This window comes from Micrasema longulum, unplaced genomic scaffold (genome assembly GCF_059751315.1).
Source record: "Micrasema longulum isolate JH-2025_06_02 unplaced genomic scaffold, ASM5975131v1 h1tg000101l, whole genome shotgun sequence".
NCBI lineage: Eukaryota > Metazoa > Arthropoda > Insecta > Trichoptera > Brachycentridae > Micrasema > Micrasema longulum.
In genome coordinates, this window is record NW_028277307.1 from 575,333 (window position 1) to 587,572 (window position 12,240).

The 12,240-nt window shown below is 33.3% G+C and overlaps 1 protein-coding gene across 1 annotated transcript in view; it reads right to left on the reverse strand.

Annotated features, from left to right (window-relative positions):
• Positions 1-7,281: 7,281 nt before the first annotated feature.
• LOC148284641 (protein O-mannosyl-transferase Tmtc3-like) overlaps positions 7,282-12,240 on the reverse strand; it is a 383,475-nt gene continuing 378,516 nt past the window's right edge. The window contains exons 8-11 of the mRNA XM_088237242.1: positions 10,884-11,636; positions 10,590-10,776; positions 9,133-9,413; positions 7,282-8,259 (exon numbers count right to left, since the gene is read on the reverse strand). Coding sequence (XP_088093368.1) covers positions 7,810-8,259; positions 9,133-9,413; positions 10,590-10,776; positions 10,884-11,636 — 1,671 coding nt within the window. The 3' untranslated portion in view covers positions 7,282-7,809. The remainder of the gene's footprint in view (positions 8,260-9,132; positions 9,414-10,589; positions 10,777-10,883; positions 11,637-12,240) is intronic.

The window sequence follows — 12,240 nt, forward strand, 5'->3', positions numbered from 1 at the left end:
AATGCATGCTACTTTTGAGTTTAACAAATATGTTTAAAGTTTCTTTTTAGATTGCCAGTTTAATTTTTTTTAACCTTATGGTCCCTGCTACAGAAATTAATGTGGTATCTGGTCAAAAAAGGTTGGGAACTTAGAGCCACTGCCCTAGAGAGTGATTAATTTGGGGATTATAGATTTTTTCATGCGCTTACATTTTGCTTCATATATAACCACACTGATGATTAAACAATAAATAAATATGAACACGTGAAATCAAACATGTTGATTTTCATTAAGAACATTATTGCAACCTTAAATATTACTCAAAACACTTAATTAGATTGAATTGACTAAACCATATTAGTCACACCCAGCTGGTGGTTAAAGAATGACTAAATACGCGTTGGGCATGACTAAGTGTTTGCCCAGTGTGTATTTATTGAATTTTTGGGGCTCATGTGTCAATGCATATTGTATATATTGTTTATTTGCCCAATAAATTATTGATTGCCGAGCTTCGCAAGGACTCTGTCTTCAGTCATTTTCCTATAAATTTACAGATCTTTTTAAGTACTAAAAATAAATGTGTAATGGTCAGCGCGTTTGCCTACCATTCAAGAGGTCTCGGTACCAATGCAGTGCCCTATTCACTATTAGGTGCGGAAAGGGAATAATGAAAAAATTAATTAATTTATGTTTTAAATATTTGTATCGAAGAAAATGTATTTATTGTAAGGTGATGTAAATAACTATGAACAATTTTTTAATCTATCATTGAAAATTATTCAAAAAGAGGTTTTTCTATTGAATGTGGTTTCTTTATAAACACAAAGCATCAAGAGGTTGAAATTTATTGCAACAGAGAGGGAAAACATTTTTGAGACGGGAATATGGAAGTCTAGGCATTTATGACCTGTCATTGACTGGTTTGAGTTACCACTTTCCTGGAACTGAGATAATCATGTATATAGCCCTGTGTACAAACTGGTAATGATGTGAGCAGTGTCATTTAGTAATGGATGGGAAAAAGTGGGTCCAATCATTTATAGTTTATAAAACGCGCGATTATGGATCCTTTCCAATATTCAAGTCAATTTATACCTAGTTAGTAGGTTACCTAGTTGGTAGGTTCCGTTACTTCTGCTGTGAGCACCTCATCCGCTCAACTCTTCTATCTGTTGACTTTTATGAAGAAAGAGCTGAAATTTTTATTGATGTGAGTGAGATTCATCTAGCTGAATTATTTCACTTACTAGGCAATGCCTGAAAATATTTTTCAATTTGATAATTATTTTATCCCAGTTAGTTGAATTCGTCCGCCTCGTGGTGTAATGGCATGACATGAAATATTTATCTAAAAGGGTGTTTTTACACTGGAATATTTCATAGTCCCTGGACTGGTACCTGAAGCGTAAGACTGATCATCTTACCTTCATGTAACAAAAATAATCAAGATACGCTTCAATTGGTGTACGAAAGAAGTGCCCTTTGCGAAGAATGAGTTGATTCAACAATATTTTGTGAGTATGTCCAAATGTTTATGGCAAGTCTGGATTTCCCTCCCTTGCGAGTGTTGTTTATTGCAACAACCCTCTCTGTGTACATTTAGAGGTTTTCTTGATTTTGCAACATTTGATATAAATGTTTTGAGGATTTACTTCATTTGTTTACGTTTTTTCAATGGGTGTTCAAGTACACACCTTCTATTTTTTTACTTGGCTTATAATAGTAAAAGGTCTTAAACGATTTTATTTTCTGCCTATCAATGACTTTATCTTGATTTATATAAATACTTGAAAAGTAATTGGCAAATAGATCTACCTTTTCCTTATCACTGTTTGCAGTTTGATTTTCCATGAATGGGTGACCTGAGGAATTGATTACATTTTGAAAGAGTACTAATGTGATTCCAAAATACTTTTGGATTTGTTTGTATGGACCTTTCAGTCTTTGTTATATATTTTGAATAACATTGACTAGATAAATGTTTACGTAGATCAGAGAAATACATGTAATCGTTTTCAGAACTAGTGGATTAATTTTTTAAATGGGTAATTTTTAAAAAGTGTATTTGTTTCTTTAGGAGAGCACTAAATCATACAGGATAAGAAGAATTTTGTTTGACAATAATTATTGGGACAAATTTTTAAATACTTTCATAAACACACTAGTTTAATACATTTACAGCATCATCAATATTTTCCGAGTTGTAAATAGGAGACCAATTGAAAGATAATAGAAATTTGTCTATATTATTATAATCGGCATCTTCAAAGTTATATTTATTTATGCTTTATTAAGTTAGTTCATAACATCTTAAGAACTAATATAAACTTTTAATAACATTACAAATTTTTTATCAAAATTTCTCAATAACATATTTGATACATATGTTGACAACTGTTTGTTTTCACTAATACTGGATAGAATATTAGCTATGCTAGATGGGTAATGTGGGTCCGGAGGTACCAATGGATCATATTATTGACTGATATTTACATTATCGCTATTTGATATTACAAGATCAAGTATTCTGTTATTTTCATTTGTTATTTTTGCGTTATTTTATTAAATTGTTTGAGATTAAGTAATTGCAATGTATCCACAACAACTTGAGCTTTGGGAGGTAGATTTGGGGTACAGGTTAAGTTTGACCAATTACTATAAGGAAGATTATAGTCACCAAGTAAAATAATTTGGGCCCCTGGATATTTAAGTCTTAAGCCTTCAACTGTATCACAATGTTCAGAGTATATTTCGATTAGAGCTTGAGGAGGAATGTACGCACACATAATTATTATTTTGTAATATTGAAATTAATTAGGAATGCTATTTGTTTTACGTTTTGGTTTTTAAAAATCAGCCTTTGTGTGTGAAAAGTGTTTAAAATTGCGATAAGCACTCCACCTCCCATTGATTTTTCACAATCCAGCCTGTATAAATTATAATTAGTGAAGCGAAGATCTTGTTAGAATGCCAGGTCTCAGTTGAACAGAAGGCGTCATTGTCCAAAGATGGAAAGGTTTGTTTTGATGGGGCCAATTTTGTGCGCAACCCTCGGACGTTCTGGTAAAGTATAGATATATTTGAGATACGTTTTTTGTCTTATTTATGATTTTCGGACAGCCATTTAAGTAAGTAGTTAAGTTTGTTTCACAACTTTGCATCCAGTTTTCAAGAGTTTTGCGAAGGTTATTGAGATAGTTTCTTTTGGCTATTGTTATATCTGTAGAGAGTTTATAAGGACTGTTATTCTCCCTCAATTTTTGACGAAAAAAAAATATCACTACCTTGGCTTGTGTTTTGTCGGGGAATATAACCTTTAATGGCGGCTGCTTTTCCGTAAGTTTATTTTTTCCAAGCCTAAACACTTTTGTATTTATATGCCCCAAAATATTCTTAATGATTTTCCCAGCCTTGAGATTGCCCACCGAAGAGCTTTCATCAACATTATTATATAATGTTGTGCTCCATTTTTTCGGGTTGGTTAATTTCCATACTTTTCTGAAGTAGGTTGGTTGCTAATTTTTGTGTCCAAGGACAGTTCCAAAAGTCTGATTTAATTTTGAAGTATGGCTAGTGTGTTTCTCTCAACGATATTTGATCTTGAAAATTGTCCGTACACTTATTTCAGTAAAAGTTCAGATTTTTCCAGTTTTTGCAGTAAAATGCAAAAGCATTGGATACATTTTGTTTTAGATGAATTAAGTTCAGAACATTTAAGACAAATTTTGTCACTGTATCCATCGCATTTTATTAATTTATCTTGCTGCGATAATTCATTACAAGTTGCTACAGTAGCTCAACATCGTTAATATGTTTTTAAATTTTAAATGTTACAAATAAACTTGCAAGGATTTTGATTTTAAATTTTACGCCGTACTTTTTTAGTCCGCAATTATGTGAGCATTCATTTAAATGACAAAGCTTATATTCTTTAAATTTCTTATTCTTGTTTCTAAGAGCCAAAATCACTCGCAAACTAGTGGAGGCGTATAAAAAAAAAAAAAAAGTACTGACCAATCAGACAAGCAGAAAATGAAAAATGACCTCACGGCCGGCCAATGGAGATAATTCAATTTGACCAATCAGATAGTGAGATTTCTTCTTGGCAACAATGTATTTTGTGAATAAAATCAAAAGATTTAAGCGTTTTTAACATGGAATTAAATTTAACATCACAACTGGATCACTTCACAAAAAACAAGTTGCTTATTCTGACAGCCGATATAGAAATCACCATCTAGATCACTTTTGAATTCACTATCACTATTTTTACTAATTTTAAAACGATTTTGAAATAGAAACAATGTTGTATGATGTTATAGGTACTTCAAACTTTATTGTTGTATGGATTCAAATATTATTTTATTTTCACGTTTTGTGATACTGGCTTGGTTTCGGATGTAATAAAAAATATAATATAATTATATGGTGTTGTTAGATTACTGATTAAGAGCATAATATCCTGAACGAGAAAAAAATAAATTTGAACACTATGTTCAACTGCTCAATCAATATTTTTTCAAGCTAATACTAAATCCAAAATGGCAAAAAAAAATATTCAAAATGTAATATTAAATATTAAAAATAAGAATATGGAATTAAGAATAGTCTAATTCAATGGTAAAAAGATGCTGACAAATATACATTTTTAAGTTTTGTATTAAAATTATCATTGTTTTACGGATTGAATTTTAAAATTTTAACAATATTATTTTGCATAATAACTTTAAATACCTATTATATTATGTATTACCTACATCTGGGGTGCTATTCTGGATCGCTCTCGCGGCCGTAAAAAACACTTTTATATAAGTGAATAGCACCGTTAGGGTGGTATTTGAGTCTTCTCTACCCCCCTAGAATGGTTAATTTTGGAATTTTAATTTTTTGGATGCGATGAAACTTTGCCTTATATAATGGTCACACCCAATGATTAAACTTCAAATGATGAGAAAAATAGTTTAAAAATGGAAAATAAACTAATATAGCTTATCAACAATATTTTGAGTCTGTCCAAATTTTTGTAGACAAGGACTGGATTCAACTCCCTGGGGAGCTGATAACATTAACATATTACAACAGAGATGAAGAACATTTCAGAAAAGGTAATATAGAAGTAAATATGGGCAGAATGGTGAATGTTACGCAGTGTGTAAAGTGGCCACTTAAACCAGCCAATGACAGGTCATAAGCCCTGTAGATGCCTAGACTTCTATATTACCTTTTCTGAAATGTTCTTCATCTCTGTTGTAATATGTTAATAATATAGCTTAGTCAATTCAACCTAATTAAGTGTTTTGGGTAATGCTTACGGCCGCAAAAATGTTCTTAATGAAAATCAACATGTTTGATTTCACGTGTTCATATTTACTTGACGTTTAATCATCAGTGTGGTCATACATAAAGAAAAATGTAAACGCATGCGAAAAATAAAAATCCCCAAATGACTCATTCTCTAGGGGGTAGAGAAGAATTCAGAATAGCACCCCAGGGTGTAAACAACATAGCTAGTAAAAACTAGTAATATGGGTATTTATGGGAATGAGATACCATGAACTGTGAAGAATGCACCTTCATCCCATGAGTTTTCAAGAAGCATCTGAAGTGTTAGTACTTTTCCTTACGCCATTAGCTGTGTTTCCCACAATTCCCCATCCCTGTCGTCATGAAATTTATTTAAAAAGTGTATTCACATACCCTTCATATGTCCTTGGACGGGCTCAATAAGTAGCACTTGCTACTCAATAGATGTTGCCAGTATGCCAGTCGCATGACGCAATGTGGGGGGAGTGATCACCCCTTTAAGCCAATGCTCGAGCACTCGGATGTAGTACTCCTTAGCAATCGTGTGTATTTAATGTAATCTAATCAGACATGTATTATTATAATAAATTCAAACTCTACTTCCATTATCCTTTCTTTGGCTACATTAAGTTATTCCAATAAAAAATAATTTATTTTACAGGAGAGCGAAAAGATTAATAAAAACCTTATTTGTTGGGGTTCATGGATTTTATAAAATGGGTTTTTAACTAATGTAATTTTTATTTTTACATCCAATCACAGAAAATAAGAAATAAAACTTCTACTTTGTATATTGTTAAAACATTCCTTTCTTGAACTGACAAAAACGAGCATGTTGCAGTAATCGTTGCATTTTAACTGTTTTTTTGCCACCGTGATCCCATATTTATTTTCTATAATCTATAAGACAGGGAGTCACATTTTGTCATTATTTAATATGGTAGAAATCCGCTGATCTGAATATCAGTTATCCGGATAGCCAAATATCCAAATAGTATCTGGAATAACAAATAAAGAAGACGTTTTTAATTAAAATTTAATTGTGCAAATAACTTTATTTAAGAATTCAATGTGATTATAATTCGCTGCATTATTTCAAAAGCAATAAAATCTGGCACTCATTAATCACAATAGTTTTTTTATTTTTTTATAAAGGAGTTGCATATTTTTTGCCTTGCTTATTATGTACAAGGCTTATATTAACTGCAAAAGGTATGTTCCTTCTAATTTCTCTGACTGAGTGTGAGGATCTGGTGGTGGAAACTCATACAGGAGAAGCCGGACATTGACAAGCATCAACAGACCTTCCGTTCCATTTTGAGACCGTTCGGCATTTTGTGTCCTATTTTTATTTATTTCAACAATCCGGATAGTTGGAGTTTTACTGTATTCTATTCAGGAGAAAAAAATTACATTAATATCTTGAAAATCCAAAAAATGCAATACGCCTGTTTTAGCCATGTGTACCCTTCATATGATTTATATTGGCTATTTATATTTATTTTTATTGCCAACTGTAAATGAGTTTTATGTTTATTATTGTTTTGGGTTGGATGGAAGAAATTGATGGAAAGTTTCTCATGGTTTATTATTTCCTTTTACATACATACCTTATCTTCATACCTCCATAATCCATTGAGACATAATTTGTGAATGCATATCATCGGGATCGTAGAACAACGTGCAAAAATGCGACATTGACTTTCTTTTATATTTGATATAGAAAAAGTTATGTAAAGGTTTTTTTTTCAGGTTTGAAAAAAATATATATATGTAACCGACCAAAGTATCAAATGATATACTTTTGTACCTATCAAATGTGACATAAAGTGTCAAAAAAAAATTAAATCGCTCTCACGTAAAGTTGAAGAAAATTACATGCGTCATTGTTCTATGATCATGACGATATGTAATTACTTTTTCATTTCCTTTGTACAAAATAATGTAATATGTCATTGTATTTCTTGAGTTATTCAAAATAAAAGTCAGTTGTAAATTTGCAGTACACAATATTTATTTAATAAAAAAATAATCGCTTTCACGAGAAGGGTTTTTAATAATGGAATGATATCTATAAATTTCGCACCTTAAAGGCCAAACAAAATCAGACATTATAAAATTTATATCTATCTTTATAAAAATCACTTTCATAAATCTGTATCATATTTTTATCACGCTTATATTTACTTACATCGTAACAGCACATCGAATGTTCATCTCCGTCAGCTCATTTACCAAAATAATTTTTATATCTTTTCTTTGTAAATAGTCACGACGGCGCTTACATAGGGGTTATGTAAGGTGCCGCAATTACCCTAGAGAAGGGTGAGTTAATATTTTATACATATACATCAGCCTAAACATCGTATTCATAAGACTGAATGAGTAATCTGAAATCTAAGCGCATTGCGTCGTTCAAGATGGAATGAGGGGCGCAATGCGTCGCGAGGGTGTATCAACAAGCAGTTATAACAGGGGACTACTGAGGCGTACTGTCGCATCCCTCGCTGGATCCAAGCGCTATGACATTCCCGAGGACGGGTCGTCTCCGTCTGACTGGAAAACCTCGCGTTTGTCCAAGAAAAAGCTGTCAAATCTCACCACTTCTTCTTCTTTGGGGATGTTCTTGGAGTAAGGATCTGCATTAAAATTCTCGTCTCGGGTCGCTTCTTCCGAATCTTCGTCTCTGAAGTCTTCAGATATATGTTTAGTATTAAAGGAGGGGTCTTCCTCCTTCAGGAAGGCTTCAATCTGGTAGTTGTGTTTGGGATGCTGACTGGAGTCTCTCGCCAGGCGCTGCAGGACGATGGTAAGATGGCGGCGGACGTAGGCCTCACGGGGGGCGAGGAGGGCTGCCCTGCGCAGGCAGAGAGAGGCAGCCTTCAGCCTCCCGCGCTCCACCAGAACCACACACAGGTTGTGCAGACCTTGCACATTGTCAGGCTCCAGTTGTAGGATACGGCGGTAGCACTGAAATCACACGTATTTTAAATTAGCTAATAGTAATAAAATAAAGTTTTACTCTATAATGATAGGATAAAACTTGATAGTAATGACTATCATCATCAAACTCGTCACGATCATCTGTTACAGGAAGGTAAGGTGATCACCTTAGTCTTATGCTTCAGGTGCAGGGTCCAGGGACAATGAAATACTTCAATGGAAAATCACCTCTAAAAACAAACATTTCATGTCAACCAACTTGGGATCGAACCTGGGGTCTCAAGCGTGGTAGGCAAACGCGCCAACCACTACACACCGGGACCGACATTTTTCGACTTTTTTTTTTTTTCTGAATTTTTACCTAAGAGCAGCCATCGAGTCAAAAATATAAGTCCAGGATACTGATTCTGTTTCACACACATAACTGTATTCTCCATCCGCCCGGACACAGACAGTTTTATACTAAGGCGTGTAAAAAAAAAAAAAAACAACTTCTCCGATTATTAATTATAACATCGGCCTTGTGGTGTAATGGTCAGCGCGATTACTTACTATTCAAGGTCTCAGGTTGGATTCCCGACATGGTTTATATAATATAATATTTATTTAAAAGGGTGTCTTCACACCAAAATATTTCATAGTCCCTGGACTGGTACCCGAAGCGTAAGACTGATGTCTTACGCTTCGGGTGATCACATCTTACCTTAATGTAACAAAAAAATATGATTAAGATACACCGCGATTGGTGTACCAATGCAGTGCCTTATACACCATTGGGTGCGGAAAGGGAATGATAATGATGATGATGAATTATAATAGAGTTTAGGACATGACAATTAATAATGGAATTGCATATAATAATAACAAATAAAAAAATAATTATATTACAAGCGTTCTTACATTTTCTGCAGCATCCAAATCTTTGATGGAGTTGATGTAGATGTCTCCAAGCAGGATGAGTCCCTTGACATGGTCAGGGTGTCTCCTCACCAGGTGGTTGAGGAAGGGAGCCGCCTCCAAGGGTCGGCGCTGGTCAGCCAACAGTAGGGCCAAGTTGAAGAGTGCCGAGCGGAAGTCACTCTTCAGGTGGACAGCAGATCGGAACCAGCGCTCCGCGCCGACTGCATCACCTTCATCCATGCTGAGCATGCCTAGGTTGAAATGGACTCGCTCATTTGTACCTAAAATTATTTTTAAAATTTAGGAAAAACTATAATTTAACAATGTTATTGGAATGTCCTACACCGGTTGCTTACTTACTTGGCTAATATATATAATGATACTGATTTTAAATAATCTTTGTTACAATTTTTTTAAGTATTTCAATGATATATTTTTAAGAAAAAAATTACGGTAATTGCATATTTATTGAAATAGTAAACAATTTAATTTTACAAATAACTAAAGAAAAAATAAAATCTAATTGGTAATGACAGAAATGAACATTTTTAACCTCACATTCAGTTAACCCATATTCTCCTGGATTTAGAAATACTTATCCAAATGACGCGAAATTCTAAATGCTGTACACAAATACATACAGCAATACAAAACCTTCACTTGAATGGTGTCCTCATGAGTAAAAAAGATTAATTTTAATTTTTGTTATAAAACTGTTTTTCATGGAAAATAGACTAAATACATAAATTTTTTGGTATTGCAAAATATGTGATACGGGAAGTTGGATTTATTGACCCACCAAATGAAGAATATATTGCGGATTAAACTTCCAAAATAAATTTGGCATATGTACATTTGATAAATTTATTTTGCATTTTTTCATTTTCTTGCAGTTTTTCTTCGATAGATAGTGATTAAATTCTATGAGATATCCCAGATAGTGTAATCCTAACCCAAATATTTTATAAATGATTTATTTCTTATGTTTTCCGAAATATTACTTTATAGATTTATAGTATAATATTTCTGGAGTAGGGGTATATACATTTTCTTATTTTTGGAAATGTGAAATCAAAGTCTCAATTTAGAAAACTTATAATGAAGTTCTCTAAACAATATTTAAAAAAGTACACAAAAATTGGTTTTAGCATCATAAAAAATTAAAAAAGCAAAACATAAGTTAGTAAGAAATCTGCCTCTGAAATAAATCTGTGTCATCTTCACCAATGGAGTTATAATTTATTAGATTACTAGGCACAAAGAGCAAGCACATGTGATCCGCACATGCCTTTTGTTTAAGTGATATTACAAAAAACGGACATAAAACAATGACGAAAGTTGCAAATTTTAGCAATAAAGATATTTCAGATATGTACTCTGTAACCTCAAATGTGAGTGAGTTAAAGGTTTAAAAAATAAATTGTTTGAAAATTGTAATCAAAAACTTTTGTACTTACCGTCTTTCTCAAGTAATTTTAGCAGTCTTTCCCTAGCTACTTTCCGGAGTTCTACTCTGCCTAACTCTTGTAGTAAAATAGCCGAGTTGAGCAGCGCCTGTTCATGGTCGGGGTCAAACTCCAAGGCCTTATCTAGGTATGCTAGGGCTTGAGAAGCCTTTCCTTGTTCCAGGAATACCACACCCAGCTAGAACATTGAAATGATAATATAATTTTTGAAGCAAAATTATTCATTTTGACTAAATTATTCAAATTTAGTATGTGAAAAATGGTATAAAATAAATAGCAACTTACATTGTAATATATATCTGGATTATTACTATCATACAAAAGAGCTCTTTCGTAAACTTCTTGAGCTTCTTTGGTACGATTTAATTTAATGAGGATATCACCTCTGTTGATGTACGCTTGAGTGTAATCAGCTCTCATGCTGATCGCTTGTCGGTAAAGCAGATCGGCTTCCTCTAACCGTGTTGTGTTACGAGATATCAAATTAGCCAAGTTCAAGAAAACATTAAGATGATTTGGCGCTATTCTGGCCTGATAAGATTCTCCCGGTTTAGCCTTTGGCAGTAGAGATTTTGCCCGTAAATAAGCTTCTTCAGCTTCCTTAAACATCTGGAGGTGATTGTAAGTTCTCCCAACATTTATGTGGGCCCCCACATCATCCTGTTGCACACTCACAGCTTTGTTGAAGTACTGGAGTGCTTCTGCATACTTCCCTTCAGCTTCTAAGGCGTGTCCTACATTATTGAAAAGCTTGGCGTTTCTTTGGTTCACCTTTAAACCTGACATGAAGATGGTATATTCGGATTCCCAATCCCAATTTCTAAGATACGTTTTTGTGCCATGAACGATTAGTAATACACTGACAAAGGCACAAGCAATCTTTTTACTCTTCTTTTCAGCTAAAACCTGGCACCCATAGGCAACCAGCATGCAAAATCCCATAGATGGCATGTACAGAACTCTCTCAGCAACGACAAATCCCACGGGGAAAAACAAATTTGAAGCTGGCAAGAATGGTAGCACCAACAAAGCGAGACCCTGTAACAGAGAAAAGAACAAATTAATTAAACATTTAAACATAATTATTTTACATTAATATTTCAACGGTAAGTTTCGAGAGGTGTAGAAATGTTTTATGGGTGAGGTTTCATTTGAGACCATAATCAGAAAAGATTGATCAAATCGCTAACATGAATTTTTAATGTTTTTTTAAAAAATAAACTCTTTTACAATCTGATTATATAGATGAATAATAGTGCAAACTGATTGACAATATACATATAAATGCTATAATTCATCACTGTAGTTCGGCCACCTGCCCCATTGTGATAAAATTATTTCATTATCATTCCTTGTTCATGAGAAAATAACTAGAAAAACAAGAGTCTTAAAATTAAATACCACAATGAGGAACTTCAGCCCTACGGAAAAATGAATACAAAAAATATTTTCTTACACGCGGTAAAAACTAAAGCATTAAATTATTTACCACGTGCAAGAAAATATTATACGGCAAAGTTTCTTGAAAATTTTCAAAAGAGTATTAAAAAATATTTTTATAAAATCGAACTACTTTGAATGACGTCACTAGTTCATATGATTCAACCAATGATAAGAGAGTTGTGAAAGACTTCCAATCCAT